General features: G+C 34.7%; 1 protein-coding gene across 3 annotated transcripts in view; it reads left to right on the top strand.

Annotated features, from left to right (window-relative positions):
- The window catches only part of LRP12 (LDL receptor related protein 12), a gene marked incomplete at its 5' end in the record, with an annotated part of 70,978 nt that overhangs the window by 38,382 nt on the left and 8,093 nt on the right, over positions 1-24,503 (top strand). For 2 of the 3 annotated variants that reach the window (XM_081070204.1, XM_081070205.1), the window contains 4 exons: positions 6,877-7,012; positions 18,986-19,188; positions 20,725-21,829; positions 23,699-23,831. In XM_081070204.1, coding sequence (XP_080926330.1) covers positions 6,877-7,012; positions 18,986-19,188; positions 20,725-21,829; positions 23,699-23,831 — 1,577 coding nt within the window. Of the gene's footprint in view, positions 1-6,855; positions 7,013-18,985; positions 19,189-20,724; positions 21,830-23,698; positions 23,832-24,503 lie in introns of all 3 variants that reach the window. The other variant, XM_081070203.1, reaches the window with a different exon arrangement.

The raw sequence follows: 24,503 nt of genomic DNA on the forward strand, positions 1-24,503 counted from the left end.
AGTCATAAGCATAGCTGATTTTTACTTACATTTCGGTTTTGTGATTTATTAAAACCAAAGGCACAAAAACTTCATTTCACTTTTAGTCTCAACTACTTTTTTAGTCGTAAGGTGTCAACCCTTGTCAGTTTTGAAAATAACCCAGTTCTTCATATGTAGAACAGGAAGTGGTACTTTTTCTTTTACAAGTAGTTCAGCTCTAATCATAAATTTTCTTGAATACCTCAGTTTTTAGGCTTTAAAACCATGAAACCTGAAATTTAAGGGAAGTTGATTTGACACTATTTTGAAGTCATCCTCTCCTTTTCCATATGTCCTCTAAAATAGAGGTTGTTGAACAGTTCTTATTTATTTACTTTTTGAATGGTTGCTTTAAAGATAATAGCATGGCTTATTAATCTAGTTTTAAAATCATAGTTATTTGTTTTTCTGTGGGAATATTGAAATAGTATCAGGATAAATATAGAGAAGTCTTGAGTATTTCTCAATCCGTGTTGCCATGTTTTCTAAACTATGCAGTGAGATCTTTGTATTTTAAGCTGGAAACTGATACTAAAATCTTACTAAGAAGCTCCATTAATGAATCTATACCTAATTAATTCTTTAGTTAATTCTCCCTTTCTAACCGTCAACATAATAAATTAAAAATTGTATGTATTTAGTTTAGTCTTTTGGTGCAGCTTAACCACTAGCATTATAATAATCCTATTTGCTTTTATTTTTCATTTCAGATGTTGTGTATACTAGACTCACTATTAATTAAATAGGCTTTTTGGCATCAGATAACCTAATCACTACATACTATGAAGATGCTGTCCAAATTAAAAATTGTTATATTTTGAATGAACATTTAGAACCCCTTTAGTTTGGGAGTTTCTATTTCTAGACTTATGGGAAATTTATGAAAAGTGTGTGTGTATATATATATATATATATATATATATATATATATACATACAGAATATATATACAGAATCATCCAAAATATTTGAATGTTTGTTTATATCTAAAGATACTGACCAAAGTATATTAAATAGACATGTGTTTTGTAGATGTTTGTATTCCCAGAACAAAAAGTTAATATTGGCTATTAAGAGATGTATTAAGAAAGCTAAATGAAGAAAAACTAAGATATAGTCATATCTGCCATAATGCCATGTATATGTTCCTGAAAATCTCACATTCTGCAAAATCAAACCCTAAAAGGGCTTATGGTAAGAGTAGTGTTGGTACACATCACTTACAGATACGTAGCTTTGTAAGTATAGCTCTAACAATACCAGTCCACACTCTAGCACAGTCAAATATCCCGACATACTTAGAATCAGGCCAGACTTTGCAGCTATAAACTCAAGGGTTCATACTTCCTCCTTGAACACAATTGCTTGTAGTGGAGACCAATTTAATCAAAACTGAAAATATAACTCAGAGATGTATTTCATCAACTGTTTTGTTTATTTTATTTTTATAGTGAGGGAATGTCTTCACCTCTCCATCTGTACCTGCAGCCTGCCAAGACAGCTCAATATAGGGGAAAGTCAAGCAGTTCTTTAAGTCAGTAAAGTAACCACTTCTTGCAATAACAGAAGGCCCTTCTGTAGGGTTTTTATATTTTTCTGAAACTATGAAAACTCTTGCTTCAGGTTGCTTCAAATCATTAACATGCTGGGAATGAAATCTTTCACAGCTTTTCATTATACTGACAAGATTCTTCTATTTGTCAATTATATGTGAACTAACTCTCATTGAAGAACTAGTCAAAAAGTAGCTAAAATAATTATGTATAAACAATAGAGAAGGTATGGGTAGAAGAAATGTAGGTAAAAGAAGCTCAGGTTTGTTATATCCTAAATTGGGAGTATAGTCAAAATCTAAAAAGATGAGGTTCAAACTAGCAAAACCATAGAAAACATTTTGGTTTAAAACAGATTCATTTTCTAAAACAAGGTTTTGTGAGTATGTATCTGAACCCCATCCTTACCCTGGCTTCTACCCATGTCAGATAACCAGTAATCATGGCATTATTTCTCATTCTTTCCAGAGTGTAATGGTGCCAGTTACATATTAAATGAACAATCACTGCCCTTTTTCCCACTTAGCCTGAAAACATCCTTGAGTAGTCATCTCAATGCAGCATTAAATACCAACCATTCTGATTTGGCATATCATATGATGTTATGTATTGACAGTTTACTGTAATTCAAGTGCTGTGCTAAGTCCTTTACCAAAATAATTGTATTTAACCCTTGAAACACTCTTATGTGGTAGGTAGTATTTTAATCCCCATTTATAAGTGAGGAAATGGAGTTTTAAGTATTATCAAATTGATTGCAACAGTAAGTCACCAAAAAATCTTTTATGTAAAAGTATAAATATAATAAACTAAGAAAAAATGAAATTACATTTAATAGCTGTTTGAGCTGAAGTGTTATGATGAGTTGGGAATGGGAAATCATCATAAGACGTGGAAATAATGACACCCTAGAGGACTAAGAGGAAGCCAATTGGAAGAGTGGGGCAGCTGTGTAGAAAGTAAAACAGGCCTTGATTCCCTAAGAGGCAGTGAAACAGCCTCAATTTCTGCCTTTGAAATTTTGAGTTTTAGTTATTGTGGGACCTGGCTTTACTTATTTTCTGAGCTTGAAAATCCTTGAGATTGCCTGCAGTATTCCCAAAGTAGATTGCCTATTTATTTGAGTTAGCTGAAATGACTAAATGATGCCTAAGACAGTAACGATTCAGAATACAGTAGTCCCTCTTTATTTGTGGGGGATACATTCCAAGGCCTCCAGTGGATGCCTGAAATTGCAGATAGTTCCAAACCCTACATATACTGTTTTTTCCTATACATAATTGATAAAGTTTGATTTATCATTTAGGCATGTAAGTGAATAATAATAATTACTAATAGTAAAATAGAACAATTATAACTATTCTATCAAATTATTTTAATGTGGTCTCTATCTGGTAACTGATCTGATAACAAATACAACTACGAAGTGACTAATGAGCGTGTAGCATATACGGTATGGATACACTGGGCAAAGGGATGATTTATGTTCTGGGTGGGACAGCAGAACAATGAGAGATTTCATCACACTACTCAGATGGCATTAAAACCATTTAAAACTTACAAATTATTTATTTCCAGAATCTGCCATTTAATAATTTCAGACCCTGGTTGACCGCGGATAGCTAAAACCATGGAAAGTGAAACCTAAGATAAGCAGGGACAGCTATATAGGACGAAGAGAAGGATTTGGGAAACGTACAGTTCTGTTCATGTTGAATTTGAGGTTGGAGAGGCCAGTGGGTATTTGGCTTTGCAAAATCTGGGTTAGACATTTTAAACCTATGAACTATAAGTCATAATTGAAAATGTGGGCGTGAATGAGATCTTCCATAGAGAAGGAGAACAGAAGGCTTGGGAATGAATCATGAACACCAACATATCAGGAGCTGGCTTAGGAAGAAGGATCTGGTGCTAGAGAACTAACAGTCAGAGTTAGGAGAAGAAGAGGTGATGTCAGCAAAGGCAAGGTGACATGTATCAAGAAGAAAAGAAACATTACTGTTTTGCTCTTGAGATCAAGTACCATGGGGACTGAAGGTCCATTGGACCTTCACCATTGGACAGTGAAGTCAGTGATAGCCTTTGCCTGCTAGCAAGATTTTTATGGAGTTAAAAGTAAGAATTGGAATTCTGATTTCCGTGGGTCAAAACAATGCAAAGTGAGAAAATAAGGAGACGTATCAGTGCATCCTGATGAGCTATCAGAAATGTAGTACAAATATATCATGATGATTGAGGGGGTGAGGGGGGCATGAGTTATGACTGAAATCGACCTTAGAGATATTTAAATAGCAGCGTGAAGAAACCAAAGCCCCAAAAGATCTAGTAGTTTACACTGGCGATGCCTGTAAATCTACATCTTCTGATTCCAAGTCTACCAGTATATTTAGGCAAACTGTTAACCCAAAGGGAGGAAAATTTCTTTAATGGTTTCTAATGTTAATCTTACTCTTCTTGGCATATGAATTTATTCTTTCTTAGATCAAGAAGGAAATAAGTTATGGTTGTGCTAGAGTATATTTATCTACATGCCCCCAATGTATTGTGCATGCAAAAATGTATTGATAAAAAGCCACTGGCTGGTGCTCGCTTCGGCAGCACATATACTAAAAGCCACTGGCTGGATCTGAAACAAAATGCCAAATTCAGTCATGTTGCAAATGTACAAAATTAATGTTATCAAAATAAATATTTATAACCAGTTAAGGGAGAAACATTATGATACTGTTTTGTTTTTAAAGTATTTATTGAATTACGAATGTAAAATACTGAATATTAAGGGAACCATTCTTATTTATGGGTGGTGGGTCTTATCTTTGGGCAGTTGTGTGAAAATAAAATATGTACAACAGTATTAGAACATATCAGAACATAAATTCCATAGGTTTTGGTATAAGAGCACCATCTATGGGTTTCTCAAGTATTTCAGGAATGGAAATTTTTTAAGTAAAACAAAAACCTAATAAAATTCTTTCTAGTTTTTTTTTTTTTTGTAACTCATCTGTTCATTTATTGAAAGGTTAACAATTGTCTCCCTAGTCATAAATTGTTCCCACCTAGTTTTCAGATGTATCCCATTACTGTTAAATCAGCTAATAAGTATTTGAGTACTTACATGCCAGCCAGTACAGTATTATGATTCTAAGTTAAATATAATTGAACTCGAAATTATATTATTCTCTTTAAAGTTGATGAATCTTTTAAAGAAAATGAGCAATTGTCTACATTCTGGGGGAGAGGTGATGATTATTTTTGCCTGTTTATTTGTTGGTTTCTATCATCATGAACTTACGAATTCCTTCAGCATACTACTCCAGAATGCTTTCGCAAGAGATAATAAGACAGAAAAAAGTCTTATGAATGACTTACGGTGTCTCTTCGTTAATTATTGTGATGATAATTCTTTAGAGCCTATAGTTGGAAGCAACACACTGGCACTTCATTGTTAATAAGCTCTTAAAATAGAATCACATTTAGTTAAATTTAGTCTTTTTCTGAAGTATCTATCATTCATTAAAATTAAAATTTTTTGTAAGGAAAATTTTACTCTTGATGAAATTTAATAAAAAAACATTGGAAGCTTTGACTATGAGTGAACAATAAGATGTGTGCTAGGTAGGCTCTTGGATACATTTATATCTTTACGTTCTATTTCATGAATCTCTATGCTTTAAAAGTGATTGAAAACAAGATCTCTTTTAATGTACCCTAATTCCAGCGTAGACCCATTTTAGGTATGAACCTTTTTTCTTCAGTAAAATATACTTTTAAATCCTTGCATGTTTTCTTCAGTGGATGGGTTATTCTATAGAAATACAGATTGACTAAGCAGTATAGCTTGCTTCATTTTGATCATTATGGAAAACTTTTTAAAATTACATGCTGTACTTCCTGTCATTGTAACCTAAATTGAACAGACTGTAAACCTCTGTGAACAACAACTACAACAAAAAGTCATTTTTCCAAATTATAATTGTAATAGGGATACTTGCCTACCTACAAATTGGGTTGCCTAATTTTTATTTTTAAACTAACAGAACTCAAAAAGCATGAAATTTTAGGCCATATATTGTATCAATGATTCATTTGTTCACTCAACAATTCCTTATCTAGGTACAACTACTAATTATTATGAGAGTCTTCTCTTACCTTTGGGAAGACAGCTAGTATTGTACAGGTTCTGAGCTCGTGGCTTTTGAGTTCAATACGTCCTTTTTATTATTTTTCTGAAAATTGCCTCCATCACTTCTGATAACTGTCTGTGTACCCCTGCGCTACTCTTCTACTCCTCATTTGCCACTTTAATCTATTATTTTACAAATCAGATATTCTAATTTGTTGAAATTATATTAAATAAGAGGTTCTAGGATTTTAAATGTTACTGAAGGCTTAAACATTCATTACATACTTTTTTGTAGCCCAGTGACTATTTTTTAAATTGAGGGAGAATAAATTGTCAGATTATCAGCTGAATTATCGATATATAAAATGTTAACTGTATTACTGTGAGAGTTCAAGATAATCAAGAAGAATAATCCAGAAAAGTGTTGGTAATAGTTTGAATTTATTCTGTACTTTTTTTGTGATAGTCAGCTATCTACTTACATAATGATATTTTAATCACTGACTATTTCAGGCCTTTATTTTTAAAAGTAATATAGGAATCATTCATGTCCCTGTACTAAATTAGAAGTAGTAATAAAATAAAGAACTACTTTGCAGTGATTTTGAAGTAACATTTGGCTCTCTTTGTCTAATCATCCACTAATTTTTTAACATTCCAGCACTTAACTATTAGGTTTATATGTGCTTTCCCTTAATTATTTTGTTCAGAGGACTATTTATATAAGTCTTTCACTTAAAGTGTCCAGAAAGCAAAATGGTACTCCTAAGGATATAAACATAACAGTCCGGTAAATATTGAACCATAAGTAGTTTATAATAAAGAGTTTATTAAATAAGTTTAAAAGGCGAGTTTTAAAAAAAGGATGGATGGAGCAATCAATCGATCTCCATCGCTAAACCTATCGATTCTAGAGTCTTAAAATGTTTGCAAAGATCCAGTTTGAAAACATCCAAGCTCACCAAACTGTACTTGATTTGGATAAGATACTGTTACTAAAAAGGAGGAAAATAAAATATCTCATTAGCATAATAAAAGCTTCTTAAAATTGATAATACCATATTTTATTGTGGATGATTTGATGTTTGAAGCGTTGGTTTTGTTTTTATAAACACTGATTTACTTAATGCCTTGTTTTAAAGTATAATAATTAGCTAAGATTGCTTTGGCTATCTTCCAGCTTGTGGGGAGACTGCAGAACAAATTCGAGCACCAAGTGGTATAATCACGAGCCCAGGCTGGCCTTCTGAGTATCCTGCCAAGATCAACTGTAGCTGGCTCATACGGGCAAATCCAGGGGAGATCATTACCATCAGGTGATTCTGGCATCTTTATTATTATATCCTATTTTATTATAAAATATAAATTCTGTTTCCAAGTACCATCACTCAACATACAGTAAAGTTAAAAGATGGTTTTCAGATAATGTAATAAATTATAGTACCCTCTTAAGGGTAAGAAAAATGGCCCATCCTTTCCCTGCTATTAGGACATGTGTTTTCAGTATTTCCTACTGGTGGTAATGGATTTGCACTCCATATTCTTCTAGGCCACATTTTAACAAAAGGTACACATTTGCAAAATATCTTAATTAGGTTCAAGAGAGTAATCTTTGGCCGTGAGAAAAATAAACAAAACTCACTAATCCACTTGTAGATCTAGCCCATAACCTTAGTCTCGTTAGTAGAGTCTTATACCTTAATGAGTTAAAACAGTTGTAGGGTATGTCTGTGTGTGCATATATGTATGTATGTAGGTAGGTATGTAGGTATGAAAGTTGAAACAGGTTGGTAATCATTAAATACTGTGGGAAAACCTTTTTTTCTCATAACTTTGAAACAAAAGAATACAAAGTGGAAGATACGAGGTCTGACAATTAAGTTCTGGAACTTGTTGCAATAATGTTGCTAACCTTTTTTCATATCAGAGGGATTGTTCATTATGAATTTGTACCAACTGGACAAACACTTAACCGTCAAGTTTACTACTTGGAAGTGCTGAAAAGGCTGCATGAAAAAGTTAAACGACCTGAACTTTTCACCAACTATTCATGGCTCTTGCATCACAACAATGCACCAGCTCACATGACACTGTCTGTGAGGGAGTTTTTAGCCAGTAAACAAATAACTGTATTGGAACACCCTCCCTACTCACCTGATCTGGCCCCCAATGACTTCTTTCTTTACCTGAAGATAAAGGAAATATTGAAAGGAAGACATTTTGATGACATTCAGGATAGCAAGGGTAATACGACGACAGCTCTGATGGCCATTTCAGAAAGAGTTCCAAAATTGCTTTGAAGGGTGGACTTGGTGCTGACGTTGGTGCTTCCCAAGGGGAGTACTTCAAAGGTGACCTTAGTGATATTCAGCAATGCGGAATGTAGCACTTTTTTTAGGATGAGTTCGCGAACTTAATTGTCTGCCCTCGTATTCCTATTAGGAATATGGGGGAAAAACCCATAAGTTTAAGATTCTAAGAATAAATATAAGTAAGAAATGTTAAGATTTCATTTTTAAAAACATTTAAAATTATTGAGAAAAACTGTGAGGATAAGATATTAACGAAAAAATATTTAGTGGAACTAGATATTGCTTGCTTAGGGAAATTATATCAAGACCGTCAGAAAAATAAATTGTGTGAAGGGGAGAAGAAAAAAATATAGTGTGCCTTAAAGAAAGAACTATAGTTGGAGCTGAAACACAAATAAGAATGCCATTCCTACAGAGACAGAGTTCTGCAGTAGTACAAAGGCATCTGCAGCATTCTTTCATTAATATTAATAACATGTTTATAGGTGAGAATCGTAGAATTTTAGAATTAGAAAAGACTTGACAGGTCATAGACTTAAACCCTTTCATTTATCTTTTTTTTTAATGAGATTGTAAATTTAGTCTGTTTTTTAATCTTTTTCCATATCCATTAACTAATGAGAGAACCATTCTCTCTTGAGAAACACAACTGTGGTCTGTCTATCCTCTTTTTTCTGTGGAAGCCATAAAACAGGGAGCATATGGTTTGTTTTCATTTGTTCCCCTCAGCCCCAGGCCACATCTTCCAGAACACTAATGCTGAGCTTGTAGAGGCTGTTCTACTCCTCTGTGAGAAGTGTGATTCTCTTGTCTGATGGATTGGTGGGATATGCCAGTAAGATTATCATTCTGCAAAAGAACCAATGTTGGAATCGGATCAGTATGCTTATTTTTCTGTTACTTGTCATATGATTAAATATAAATGTGTTTATAAAAGAGCATTTTTACGATAGGGACTCCAAACATTGGATCTTTTTTCAACACAGAACTAGAATTTTTGGACATTTTTAGCTTTTAACCTAAAAATCCAGCCCCAGAATTAAATTTGCAGCCTACTAGTTCAGTTATGTAAAACTTGGAAATTCTTGCCAGCACAGAAGAGGCTCCACGGACTACTACCATCTGGTTCTGATCATGTATTGGATTCTTGAGATGTCACAAGTAAGCTACACTAAAAACCAAGCACAGTACTGAAATGCAAAACAAAATTAGAAATGAGCCCCACATCTAAAGGAAAATTTCCTAAAATTCTGGAAAGAATTAATAAATTTGGATTTACACAGCCTCAGAAGATCAGAAAGTAATTTTAGTAATTGTCCTAGTTTTTACTGAAATTATGATCATGGTAATACCAAACTATTTGTGTACATACGCACAAAGACAGTCAAGTTTTACTTGTGCATATTAGTATAAAATCTTAAGTAAAGTGTTCAAAATAATTTTATACCATTATCAAAGGCAGCTCATTTAGACATCCACATAAGTCAATATTAGAACTTTTTAATTAATTTACTATATTAACAAGTCAAAGAAAAAATATATGATTATCTAGAATAGATAGATATTTTAAAGCATTTTGGTAAAGAGAAAATCAGCACATACCCCTAAGTTTAAAATAAAATCTAGATTAAAACAGGGAAACTAAAATTACAGACTATAAACCAACAATACTTAGGACTCTCTTTAAAAACTAGTTAAACATGGTGATATAAAGCCATTTTTTACTTCACTCCTCTCCCTTGAAACCTACCAAAATCAACAAAGGCCACCTTATCCATAGAAGATAGACTCTGGTTCACTGATTGAAGCCAAGGGCTGGGGTCAGTATATTTTGTTCAACAAAGGAGGCTGAAAAAATTTCCACTAACCATTGTCTGAAGTTGTATGGGTCTGAGCGCTTAGAGAGGTGGGAGAACATACCCTAACAAATAGGAATTTAACTAAATAAGTCACATATTGTTTCCCTGACAGGATCTATCAATGCTGTGAGCCACCACATTAAGACAGGCACTGGAATGGAGACGCAGGTGGAGGTAGCTAGCTACCAAACAGATGCAATGGGGGAGTATATAGAGAGAGGAAATTAAAAAGAGAGAACCAGAAAACCTTCTGTGAAATAGACCTGCAACCCAAATTTTCAAAATATATGGAAAAAATTAATGCTAACAAAAACAGCCAACAAAATTAAGTTGGAACATAGATTTACTCCAGATATTGTAAACTTTATTATATCACAGTTTTTTCTTAACCATTTTTATGTCATGAACACTTTGGTAGTTTGGTGAAAACTATAGATCCTTTCTCAGAATAATGTTTTTAAATTCATAAAATACATAGCATTACAGAGGGAACCAATTACATTGAAATAGAGCTTTGAGATATTTTATTAGAATCTGTAACATAGTAATACATGCTTATTTATTAACATATTAGCAAGCAAGCAATGGTTCTAACAACTAGTGAATTTCAAAGTGATTTTTAGGATAAATAGTTATTCCAGATATCTATTAAAACTGAAATGCAACATGAAATTATATATGATTTCTATTGGCAACAAGGTGATAGGTACTTTAAATACTATCATGGCTTGTTGTTTATATTCATAAGTGAAGGAAATGTAAATTTTCAGAGATTAGTGAAAATAAATATGTAAATTTATCCACCAAATTTCAGAATCTGAGTATGTATTAGTATTTATTACTAATGTATAAACACATTATAATGTATTAACACATTAGTATGTATTAGTATTTGAATTACAACATCTAAAGATAACTACTGAAAAACTAGACATAGCATCGAAGAGAGGAAAAGATACTGTTTTAAAAAGCACAAATCTGTTAATACAAAAGAAGACAGGAAAGGAAGAAAATAAGAACTCTACCAAATAGGCTATTCAATAGAAAAACTAATTTAACCTTTAAAAGACAGACTATCCAACAAGGTTTATTGGTTGGTTGATTGGTATGATCCCCCTATAAAGGGCTTATAATAACATACCTAAAATAAAACTAATGCAGAAAGTTTACAAAAGAGGGATGGAAAAAACTAAGCTTTGTAAATATTAATCCAGAGAAAGCTAGTGTAGGAAGATTAACAGCAGATATAATTGAGCTTAAGGCACAAAATATTAGTAACAATGAAATAATCCACCACAGGAGAATGTAATTGTGGTAAACTTTGTGTATATAATAACACAGCCTAAAATATATACAAAGCAAAATATGAGCAATTACCAAACAAATTTCACTAATCCACAATTGTAGTGGAAGTTTATAAACATACCTTTGATCAGAATTTAATAAACAGGAAAAAATAAAGATATAGAAGATTTGGTAAAATTAACAAGCTTCATTCAGTAGGAGCATGTTTTATATACATGTGTAATATTTATACCTATTTAAATGAATAGAGAATACACATTGTTTTCAAAGACATGTGGAACACTTGTAAAAAATTTTTTGTGTTAAATGACAAAGGAATTCTGAGCACATTTCCAAAACTTTTCATCATTCAGATTGTGTTCTCTGACCACAATGCAATTAAATTAAACCCACAATAAAAAACTGGGGGGGGGAAATAACAAAATCCATATGTTTGGAAATATGTTACTAACTCTTACATTAAAGATGGAAATCATAGTGGAACTCATAAAATATTTTTAAATGATATGTTTGTTTCCATAATGAAAGCACTACAGATTAAAACTGTTAGAAGATACTGAAAAAGTACTGACAGAAAAATTTGATGCACTGATTTAAAATTTAGTAAGATGGGAAATAAGCTCAGCACTTACTCAAGAATTTAGAACCACACATAAATCTAAAGTAAAAGATAATAAAGATAAGATCAGAAAATAATAAAATAGAAAAAAAAAACCAATGATTCAATAAATCAAAACCTGGCTATCTAATTAAAAAAAAGGGGAAAATAGACAAATCTTAAGGCAAGACTAAAGAAAAAAGAGAAAAGGTACAAATAAATGAGTAGAAGTATATATAATTATAATACAGTAATAGAGATTTTAAAAGTCATAAGGGTTTTTTCAGAGGTCAGCTGATATATCACAAAGTTAAAAGTGTAAATGTCCTGGGCGTGCTCAAAGGCAGAAGAGGGGATGGATGGATGGAAAAGAAGTCATATAGAAGCCAAGGAAAAGATTTCTTCTCACAGTCCTCTATATTCACAACTATAATTCTGGGAAGCTGCCTATATATTGAGGTTAATTATCAAAAAGTAAAACTTGCTACATTAAAACTGTTAGAGAAGTTCTGGTCAAGATCGAGGAGTAGGCAAACACTGTGCTTGCCTCCTCACAAACACATCAAAATTACAAGTAACCTATAGAACAACCATCATTGAGAATCACCAGAAGTCTAGCTGAACAGAAGTCCTATGACTAAGGACGCACAGAAGAAGCCACCTCAAGACAGGAGGTGCAGAGATGTGGAATGGACTGGTCCCATACCCATGTATGGCAGTTAAAAATCAGGAGTAATATCTTGGCTGTGGAGATCCCCCCTAAGGAATGAGGTATCCCAGCCCAACACCAGGCTCCCCAGCCCAAGGTTGCAGTGCCAGGAAAAGAAGTCCCTGCAACTTCTGGCTGTAAAAACCAGCAGATATTGTGGATGATTGAGGTGGAGAAAGGCTAGTTCCAGACACTCCTCTTAAAGGGCCCAGCACAGACTTACTTGCTGACAGACTTACTCGCTCTGAGTTCTAGTACTGCAGCAGCAGCTTAAAAGGTACCAGGGACATACAGGGAGGAACTGAATTGTTTGGCTTCATTACAAGGGCTGGAAGGCCAGCTTGTCTCCCAGTCAGATGTACACACAGAAGTCACTGTTCTTTGTTGAGGTGTTCACCTACCCAAGGTGCAAACGCAGGTGGGCACCATATATGAGTCTCCATCAACCTGGCTAACACCACTTTGCCTCATCCTGATGATTCCCTGACCCCACTCCACCCAGCTTGCAGGCTCATACAAAGCCGCTTCCAGTGGCTTTTCTGTACAAACAGCATGTGTTGGCTCATGCTGCAGACTTTCCTAAAATCTCAAAAGTTCACAAACCCCCAAAAAGAAGCATTGGGTTTTGGTGTGCCCCAAACCTCTTGCTAAGAAGCCCCAAAACTGACACTAGAAGCAGTTGTCCCCAGTTTGCAGCTTAGCCTTTTCCAGGCACCTCCAAGCCCAGTATAAGGAGCTACCATCTGCAGATCACATTGTAGCTCATAACAAGTGGCCCCAGGCAGGGCACCAGGCAGCGGCTGACCTTGGCCTACACCAGAGCCCTTCCCAAGAGGCTGCAGAACCAACACACCCAGTGGCCAGCTTCAGACCACACCAGAGCTCCACCCAACAATCTTCACAAAAGACACACCCAAAGGGCAGACTTGGCAGGCACCAGAGCCCTGCTAAAATAAATCCCGTTCCTTAGAGTCAGCTCCTGCACGACAGCTCCTTCACTGAAGTCACAGCCAGTGTTCACCTGGCTCAGGTAACCAAGGAGATTGCTCCATTGGGTCCCACAAGAGACCTACTACATAAGACCACGCTACCAAGACCAGGAGACATAATAGCTCTACATAACACATAGAAACAAACATCAAGGCAGACAAAATGGGGAGAAAAAGAAAAATGTCTCAAATGAAAGAACAGGCAAAAGCTCCAGAAAAAGAACTAAACAATGGAAACAAGCAGTCTACCAGATGCGGAGTTCAAAACACTAGTTATAAGGATGCTCAATGGTCTTAGTGAAACTTCAGCAAAGAGATAGAAAACACATTAAAAATGGAGTTAGGAAACATAAAAAAGAACCATTTAGAAATGAAGAATGAAATAACTGAAATAAAGAATACATTAGAGGGAATCAAGAGTAGATTTGATGAAGCAGAGGATCACATCAGCAATTTGGAAAATAAGGTAGCAGAAAACACCCAATCAGAACAACAACAATAACAAAATTTTTTTTAAATGTGGATAGTTTAAGGGACCTCTAGGACAACATCAAGCATTCACATTATAGGGGTACCAGAAGGAGAAGAGAGAGAGAGAGCAAGGCATTGAAAACCTATTTGAAAAAAATGATAGAAAACTTACCTAATCTGGTGAAGGAAATAGACATACAAGCCCAGGAAGCGCAGACAAGATAACCCAAAGAGGCCCACACCTAGACACATCATAATTAAATTTCCAAATGTTAAAAACAAATTGAGAATCTTAAATGCAGTAAGAGAAAAGCTGTTGGCTAGCTACAAGGGAGCTCCCATGTGACTGTCAATTGATTTCTCAACAGAAACTTTGCAGGCCAGAAGGGAATGGCAGGAAATAAAGTGATGAAAAGTAAGGACCTACAACCAAGATTACTCTACTCAGCAAAGTTATCATTTAGAATTGAAGGACAGAAAAAGAGCTTCCTAGAAAAGGAAAAGCTAAAGGAGTTCACCAACATCAAACCAATATTACAAGAAATGTTAAAGGGATCTCTTTAAAAAGAAAAAAAAAACATCAAAAATATGAAGAATGAAATGGCATCAACTACAGGTCTATTAATAATTAAATGTAAATGGATTAAATGCTCCAATCAGAAGACGTAGAGAAGCTGAATGGATAAGAAAACAAAACCCTTACATATGCTGCCTACAAGAGATTCACTTCAGTTTGAAAGACACACAGACTGAAAGTAAAGGGATGAAAAATATATTTTATGAAAATGGAAATGGAAAAAAAAAAGAAAAGCTGGGGTAGCAACAGTTATACCAGACAAAATAGACTTTAAAATAAAGGGTATAACAAGATGTAAGGAAGGACCTAGTAATCCCACTTTTGGGTATTTATCCGAAGAAACCCAAAACACTACTTCGGAAGGACATGTGCGTCTATATGTTCATTGCAGCATTGTTTACAATAGCCAAGATACTAACGTTATCTGGGTGTCCATCAGTGGATGAATAGATAAAGAAGAGGTTGTACATATATACAATATAATATCACTCAGCCATAAAAAGAATGAAATCTTGCCACCTACAACAACATGGGTGGACTTGAGTATTATACTGAGTGAAATAAGACAGAGAAAGGCAAATGTCATAGGATTTCACTTATGTATGGAATGTCGAGAACAGGATAAATGAGCAAAAAATAAAAACAAGGGCCGGCCCGGTAGCTCAGGTGGTTGGAGCTCCATGCTCCTAACTCCGAAGGCTGCCGGTTTGATTCCCACATGGGCCAGTGGGCTCTCAACCACAAGGTTGCCAGTTCGATTCCTTAAGTCCCACAAGGGATGGTGGGCAACGCCCCCTGCAACTAAGATTGAACACGGCAGCTTGAGGTGAGCTGCTGCTGAGCTCCCAGATGGCTCAGTTGGTTGGAGCACATCCTCTTGGACTCCCGCAAGGGATGGTGGGCTGCGCCCCCTGCAACTGGCAACAACAACTGGACCTGGAACTGAGCTGTGCCCTCCACAGCTAAGACTGAAAGGACAACAACTTGACTTGGAAAAAAGTCCTGGAAGTACACACTGTTCCCCAATAAAGTCTTGTTCCCTTTCCCCAGTGAAAAATCTAAAAATAAATAAATAAATAAATAATTAAAATAAAAACAAGCTCATGGATACAGAGAGCATTTTGGTGGTTTCTGGATTGCGGGGGAAGGGGACATTGAGGGGATGGGTGATTAAGAGGTACAAATTCGTAGTTACAAAATACTCATGGGATGTAGCATTTAGCATGGGGTATATAGTCAGTAGTATTGTAATAACTATGTATGGTGTCAGATGGGTACTGAATTTATGAGGGAGATCACCTCATAAGTTTTACAAATATCCAATCAGTGTGTTGAATACCTGAAACTAATATAATATTGTATGTTAACTGTAATTGAAAAATAAAAAAATTTTCAAAAAGGTCATAAGAGAACATAATAAATGGTTGTTAATACTTTTGTGCAATTAGATGAAATGGATCATTTTCTAGAAAATGTGTATTACCAAAATTGATTCAAGAAAAATTAGATAACTGATTAAATCGATAGCCATTAAAGAAATTGAGTCAACATTCAAAATAAGATTCTACACCCAGATAGTTTTACAAAATGAATAGATAAGGAATTTTCTTAACCTGATAATGTATATGTTAAATTTTAAAATCAGAATTAATAGTGAAGTTAATTTTAGTACCAAGGACCAAGAGATGGATATATACAAGGTCGCAGCCTCATTAATCTTAAACATTTTAGTGGATTAAAAGTGTATTAAGGGATTCCCTAGCTTGAATGGGACTAGCCCTCCCATAAACAGTTACTAACTTTGGATAAAATTTAAAAAAAAGAAAATTGAAGGCCCTGAAGAGTTATCAGAAGCTGGAAGAAACCAGAGGGGGTTCAACCCTTGAAAGAAGGAAACCACACTGGGTAAGATGTTTGTTTCCTGTCTGGTCCCCAGTCCATCAGAATCAAGTAACTAGAACTAAAGCAGATCGCCAGTCTCGACTGGAAGTGTCAGAGGATGGAGTTGAGGCTACCAGAGTGGCTGGAAATTGAAAAGACAAACCCTGGAAAAGAGAGAACCACAAAGTAAGAAGCCCTTATATCTGCACATAAATTCTCAAATCCTTGGCCAACCTCAGAACTGTGCATACTTAAAGAGAGACTAAAAGGAGCCTGGTAGGACAAGCTGTGCAAGGATTTCAATTGCTGTGCACTGCAGCTGAGGTAGAGTTTGGGGTTTGAGGCCTGTCCATCACAGGGCAGAGTTCAGAATTTGAAACCTTCTGAGTCGGAGGGGCTTGGTAAATGCCTTGGGGTTTTTATTAAACCCTAAAGATGCCATACTTTATAAGTAAAGACAGTGTTCTAAAATTACGAGTTCACCTAAGACTAAGGACAAAGCTAAACAAACTCACTAACAAAGTGTAAAACCAAACCTCCACAAGTTCAGGGTAATCAGTAATTTAATTGCATGATAGAAAAAAAAAATTAGTATAAGAATCTCAACCTATCTCTGAGAACACACAGAAATTAATTCAAGATAAATCCTGGGTATGAAAGTCAAAATTAAAACTCTAAAATATTAGAAGACATTACTGAATATCTTTGTGATCTTTAGGGTAGGCAAAGGTATCTTAGGACACTAAAAGCACTAAGCATAAAAGAAAAAAATAATAAATTATGTAGGCTTCCTCAAAACTAAAATTAAAAACTTATGTTCATCAAAAGATACCATTAAGAAAATGAAAAGATAATCTATAGAGGCTAGAAGAAAATATTAGTAATATACATATCTAACAAAGGACTTCAATCAAGAATACAAAAGGAATTTTTATAACTCAGGAAGAAAAGGTTTTTTAAATGGGCAAAAGACTTGAACAGACACTTCACAGAAGATATAAGAAGAAGAAGCCAGTAAGCCCATGAAAAGATGTTCAACATCACTAGCCTTCAGGGAAGTGCACATAAAACCACAATGAGAGATGTCATTTCATGCCCACTAATGACTAAGATTAAGGAGACTAACAATAGCAACTGTTAGAGACAGAGAGAGAGAGAGGGAGTTTGTGTGTGTGTGTGTGTGTGTGTGTGTGTGGCTGTACATATTATCTTCTATAACAGAAATACTCCAAATAGGTACATGTTTATACTATAAAGAGCTCTTTAAAAATTAAAAAAATTTAATGAATGAAGGATATAATAAAAAGGCAATTCACAGGAAAAGAAACAGAAATAACCAATAAACATAGTAACAAGTTTCAATCTCAGTAAATAAGGAAATGCAAAATAGAATAATAATTTTGTACACCTAATTGGCAACAAATATTTTAAAATACAGAATACCTCATTTTTCCTGAGTTGTGTGTTATTTCCTACAAACTCAGTGGAACTGTGAGTTGATATAAACATTTCTCACTGTCTGTTCACCTTTAAAGTGGAATTGTCTTTTGACCTAGCTATTCTACTTCTAGAAAAAACTGTCCTATAGAAATGCTTGCTCATGTGTATAGAGAGAGGTATGTGTATAAGGACTCTTTAAAGCATTGTTCATAATAGTGAAAACAGGAAACAAATTGTCTACATCAGCCTTTGTTAAAGTTATTCAGAATATTTGAAAAGGAAATATCCTGGTATGATAATCTTTGGATAATTATTTGGATAATCTTTATTGGATAAATCTTTGGATAATCTTCATTGTCACTTAGTGTAAGGCGGAGGCAAGGAGGTAAAGTCAGATCTTTACTTTTTAGTGAGATGGTACTGGAAAACGATATTTTGGTTTCTCTTTTTTCATAGCAGCGGCTATGTGCTTTTATTTACTTGACTTGTTTGCCCTTTACTCAGGTCCATATTTTGATGAACTACAAGACAATGTTTAGTAATACAGTACCTTGTAAGTAAGAAAAGTATTTTCAAATGCTAGGACTTTTCACTGAAAAATTTTTGTTCATTTTTAATTTTTTTCTTTTAATTACTTTGCTCAGATTTGTTCTATTTGCTTTCCTGAAGATGTAAGCTACAAACTTTTCACTAAACAAGCAGTTTAGTGAAAAGTTTGAACCCGTCTAATGTAAAAGAAAGCTGGCCTTTTCTGTGTGTCTCAGTCCATGAGATTAGATAGAATGTTATTTTGAGTTCAAACACAGTTTAGGGTGTTCTGAATTAGTGGTCTTTCCTAAACACATTCATATACAGAGAAGAAAAAGGAAAAGGTGCCAAGTGTTACCTGTTTTTCAGCATTATTTTATAATCTGACATTACTTATAAAGAAGTATTACTCGGGAATCTGGCACAGAGATACATGTATTAGGAACACAGCAGCAGTGTTATTATTTGCTGATGATAGGGTTGTACGTATGTCTGAAAATCCCAGGAGAGTCAATAAATACATGGAGGCTTATAATAAAGCCCTCAGTTACATTGTATTATGATGATAATTTTTTTCCAAAATTACCCTTTCTAATAGCCTTTTCTGATTTTATTTGCAGTTTTCAGGATTTTGATATTCAAGGGTCCAGAAGATGCAATTTGGACTGGTTGACGATAGAAACATACAAGAATATTGAAAGTTACCGAGCTTGTGGTTCCACGATTCCACCACCATATATTTCTTCACAAGACCACATCTGGATCAGGTTCCATTCCGATGACAGTATCTCTAGGAAGGGTTTCAGACTGGCCTACTTTTCAGGTGTGTTTTTCATAAGAAGAAGATAGTGAACAGAATGCTGTAGTATTAACTGCTCAGTCACTTCGGGGCTAATCTTCTAAATACTGTCATTTAATTATGACTGAGTTCTGGAGGCAGCTCTGTGATTGAGGAATTAGAAGATAAAGGTTCGGGTGCCCTAGAACTGGGTCTTAAAAAGTTTTGTTTTGTATAATTCTAATAAAATGATTAATTTCATAAACTAAGGCCAGTTTTCTTTTTAAATATTTTAAATACGTTTAGTTTAAAAGAACTGTTTCTCCCTCAGGTGCTTACCCATATCCTGAAAGTTACACATATGTTTTTGTGTTTCTGAATTACCATTGTCTTTACAAAAAGACATAACTTAGTTTCACCGTCATAGTTTCACGGTGAAAAAAGACTTTCAGAAGTCATTTTTTTTTTTTTTTGCTAGTCTTGGACTTTATCCAAGAAGAGTGACCAGATCATACAAATGTGAATAACTCAGACTATTAGAGTTATATGTGTTTTTTTTCTGGAAAATAGTTTTACGTCTTCTGAAATTACATGGTCTCCTTTAGCAAACATATACTGCTTTTTCTCTTTTTTCTTAAAAACACAGTCTTTGTAATATTTAGGCTCTGAAGTACATTTTCTGTCACTTATTTACCAATAAACAAGTTACTTGTTAGTGGAGAAATGATCATTGGCCTAATGTTGTCAGTTTGGGGACTATTGGGATCTAATGTTTGCTTTTCTTTCCCTACCCATTATGGTTTTATATTTAGGATGGTACACTAGGTAATTAGAATTCTATAAATATTTCAGTTTTTTTCTGTCTCCTTACCTCTACTAGTTTGATGAATAAATTTATACCTTTAGCTCAGATTCATGCATGTTGAAACAATAGAAATTATAAAGTGGAAGTACTGTGTTATGATTACATGAAACAAACAATATAAAGTTAACTTTATTATCTTAGCAAATATTTGAATAAAACGGGCCTGCAAAGTAAGCTATGATATACATAGCAAAATATTGTGTATGTATATATATATATATAAACAATATTGTGAATGTATATATATAAATAAGAACTAGAAAAGATTATGAAAAAATAGGATTTGAAAAGGTGATTATTGTGAATGAATTTTTCTTTATTTCAAAATGTCTTATTTTAATGTTTACGCAACAGGTTACTTAAAATTCTTAGGCAATCTATCCTGTTGACTCATGTATCTTACATCATTTTAGTAGATGTTCTGCAGTACAATAGCTCTGCAAAAACAAAATTGGTTTCTTTTTAGATCAAACCACAGAGACCTTTATGGAACAAATCATAAGTGTTTAGCAAATGGATTTGTTGAGTAATTAGTAAGTCAATATTAATTTGCCATTGGAATTTAACCTATTTTTTAAAACAAGAATTTTTAAATTCTTTCACTTGGGCTTAATGAACATTTGTTATAAAAACACTATTTGCTGTTATACATCATTTAAAGAGTATGTTTTTTTTCTCCTTACTTCTCCATCTCCTTCCTCCCGGTGACCTCCCAGGGAAATCTGAGGAACCCAGTTGTGCTTGTGATCAGTTTCGTTGTGGAAATGGAAAGTGTATACCAGAAGCCTGGCGATGCAATAACATGGATGAATGTGGAGATAGTTCTGATGAAGAGATCTGTGCGAAAGAAGCTAATCCTCCAACATCTGCAGCTTTTCAACCCTGTGCTTACAACCAGTTCCAGTGTCTATCCCGGTTTACCAAAGTTTACACTTGCCTCCCCGAATCTTTAAAATGTGACGGAAACATTGACTGCCTGGACCTAGGGGATGAGATAGATTGTGATGTGCCAACTTGTGGGCAGTGGTTAAAATATTTTTATGGTACTTTTAATTCTCCCAATTATCCAGACTTTTATCCTCCTGGAAGCAATTGCACCTGGTTAATAGACACTGGTGATCATCGTAAAGTCATTTTACGTTTCACCGACTTTAAACTTGATGGTACTGGCTATGGTGATTATGTCAAAATATACGATGGATTGGAGGAGAATCCACACAAGCTTTTGCGTGTGTTAACTGCCTTTGATTCTCATGCACCTCTTACAGTTGTTTCTTCCTCTGGACAGATAAGGGTACATTTTTGTGCAGATAAAGTGAATGCTGCAAGGGGATTTAATGCTACTTACCAAGTAGATGGCTTCTGTTTGCCATGGGAAATACCCTGTGGGGGTAACTGGGGGTGTTACACTGAGCAGCAGCGCTGTGATGGGTATTGGCATTGCCCAAATGGAAGGGATGAAATCAACTGTACCATGTGCCAAAAGGAAGAATTCCCATGTTCCCGAAATGGTGTGTGTTATCCTCGTTCTGATCGCTGCAACTACCAGAATCATTGCCCAAATGGCTCAGACGAAAAGAACTGCTTTTTCTGCCAGCCTGGAAATTTTCATTGTAAAAACAATCGCTGTGTGTTTGAAAGCTGGGTGTGTGATTCTCAGGATGACTGCGGTGATGGCAGCGATGAGGAGAACTGCCCGGTGATCGTGCCCACCAGAGTCATCACTGCAGCTGTCATAGGGAGCCTTATCTGTGGCCTGCTGCTCGTCATTGCTCTGGGCTGTACCTGTAAGCTTTATTCTCTGAGAATGTTTGAACGCAGGTCAGTATCAAGACAAGCCTGTGGTGGTTGTGCTCTCTACAAGAAAGGCATGGCCCAGCTATTCGCAACAAGCACTTTAATGTGATTAGCAGGAGAGTTTTGTTTCATATTATTTTAGAAATAGATATTGTTTGTGCTTTATAAACTTAGTGTGAAAAGCCGAAGACTGAAAAGGCTAATAAACACGTTAAAAAACAGATGAATACTTAAGAGTTATGAGGTGAGAGAACAGCCAATCTGTATTTACCAGTTCCTGTTTTCAGATTAATCTGTTTTGTAGGAATTTGGAAGCTGTAGCTCTTGGTTGTAGTTTTTTTAATCTGTATTTTTATAAATATGAATTCAATTATTTCAGATATTTAGGAACCTACTATGTTCAAAGCACTATACAGATGAATAGCAAAAATAAATAAGATCATTTCAGACAGTTTACAGTTAGAAGGAAGGAATCAGTGGGTGGAATAGGATGACAAAAAATTTAAATGTTAAGAACTATAAAACAAAGTGGTATAAAAGTCAAAAGAGACCTAACCTGATAGGGAGAATATGGAAAGGCTTTCATTGAACAAGTGGCATTAGAAATCTCTGAGTAGAATGTAGATAGGGAAAAGGTATTATAGTTGGAAAAGTAGCCTGGGAAAACACGTATTAGGTTGTTGCAAAACTAATTGTGGTTTAAAAGGTTAAAAAACAATTGCAAAAAACACAATTACTTTTGCACCTAATAGAAGTAGGAATGCCAGCACTACTTGGAGAGTAAGCACATAGTTGTCCAGAGCTGAGATACGTGTAAAAGAACTACCTTGTTTCCCGAAAATAAGACCTAGCCAGCCAGTCAGCTCTAATGCATCTTTTGGAGCAAAAAATAATATAAGACCTGGTGTTATGTTACATTAAAGACCTGGTATATTCTATTATATTATACCCAGTCTTATAGTAATAAGACTGGATCTTATAATAAAATAAGACCAGGTCTTATAATAATTTTTGCTCCAAAAGACGCATTAGAGCTTATTGTCTGGCTAGGTCTTATTTTCGGGGAAACACGGTAATATAAAATAAGACCGAACACAAAGCCAGTGTTATGTGGAGCTCTGTGAGAACCACACGACAAGAGTTCTCAAGTAAGAAAAGGTTAAACATTAAAGGGTGTCCTTTGGGGGAATCGTCTTCCATGTGGTGGAGGAGAGACTGGACCTTAGACAAGCTGATAGCAGAGAGGTCCCCCTATGAAGTAATGTAGAGACAATGACCCTTGGTCCCAGGAGAGTTACAACTAATAGATTCAACAAAGAACTGCACGTACTGACAGCTAAGATAATAGGTGCACACAGATGCACAGTATCACGGTAACCATACTGCATCTTTTCTTTGGGCAAGTGTAAATGGCCAGAAAACTTTTTACTACATTACCCCATAAGAGCGTAGTGAAGAGTCAGGTGTCTTGAGTTCAAGAACTGGTTATTCCAGAAGGTGTATTGGTGATGTATTTCACTCTTTCCCTTACATGAAAAATAAATTTGTTGAACTTGTTGAATAACGTATCTTCTAAGAGCTTTCAATACATTTGCCTAAAGCCTCAACTTCCCTATGTTCTTAGGGATTTAAAGATCTAGCACCTTTACCTTTTATAGGGATTTTTAATTTATTAAAACTTAATGATCCAGGTTCTAGTGTAAATCTCCGTGAGAACACACTGCTTCATCTCTGTATTCTCTGTAGGCGTAGTATAGATATCAGTAAATTTTGGTTGACGAAGCTTTTAAAATTATCAAATATATTAAGATTCACGTTGTTTTAATTTGTAATAAAAAACTTCCTTTGGCTTACCTTTCTTAAACCCTTTTCATCTCCTTGTTTCTTCAAAAGATCTTTTGAAACACAGTTGTCGAGAGTGGAAGCAGAATTGTTAAGAAGAGAAGCTCCTCCTTCTTACGGACAATTGATTGCTCAGGGTTTAATTCCACCAGTTGAAGATTTTCCTGTTTGTTCACCTAATCAGGTATGTTGCAACACACGATTTCTGTTTTAGTACCTCTTAAAATGAAATTTGTACTTGTCTGTATGGTAAATGTCCCTTGACTGTCTCAGGATTTTTGCAGTGAAGTCAAGGATTAAATATATGGAGGATTTGGAATTATAATTGTTTCATTGTATTTTAACAAATACCAAAAAGTACACAAGTATAGTTTTCATTCTTCTGATTTGGTTATGTGGTTCTTAAGCATTTCACTGTTTAGGGTAATTGAGTGCATTAAAACCAAACGTAAAGTTTTCCAGATTATTTTCTACTTCAACTGAATACTTAGAAGATTTAAGAATTTAAAATTAATATGCTAGTGTCATATTAGTGACATGCTAGAATAACCAATTATAAATAATGGTAATTGAAATGAAGTTAACATTTCCACCTGGCTTGCAGGAAAACGATTTCATGGCCGGATTTTACAGTATTTAAGAATTCATACCATTTTCTTTAAATAGTAACTTATTCTTTATTAATCTTTCAAATTCTTTAAATTTCTGTTAGCGATTTTTTGTTTAAGAGGAATTTTTTTTAATTTTTTTTATTAGTTTCAGGTGTACAAAGCAACATAATAGACATTTAAACCCCTCATAAAGTGATACCCAATTCCCCAATCTACTACCCCCTCTGACATCTTATATAGCTGTT

Source organism: Rhinolophus hipposideros (genome assembly GCF_964194185.1).
Source record: "Rhinolophus hipposideros genome assembly, chromosome: 13".
In the NCBI taxonomy this organism is placed as follows: Eukaryota; Metazoa; Chordata; class Mammalia; order Chiroptera; family Rhinolophidae; genus Rhinolophus; species Rhinolophus hipposideros.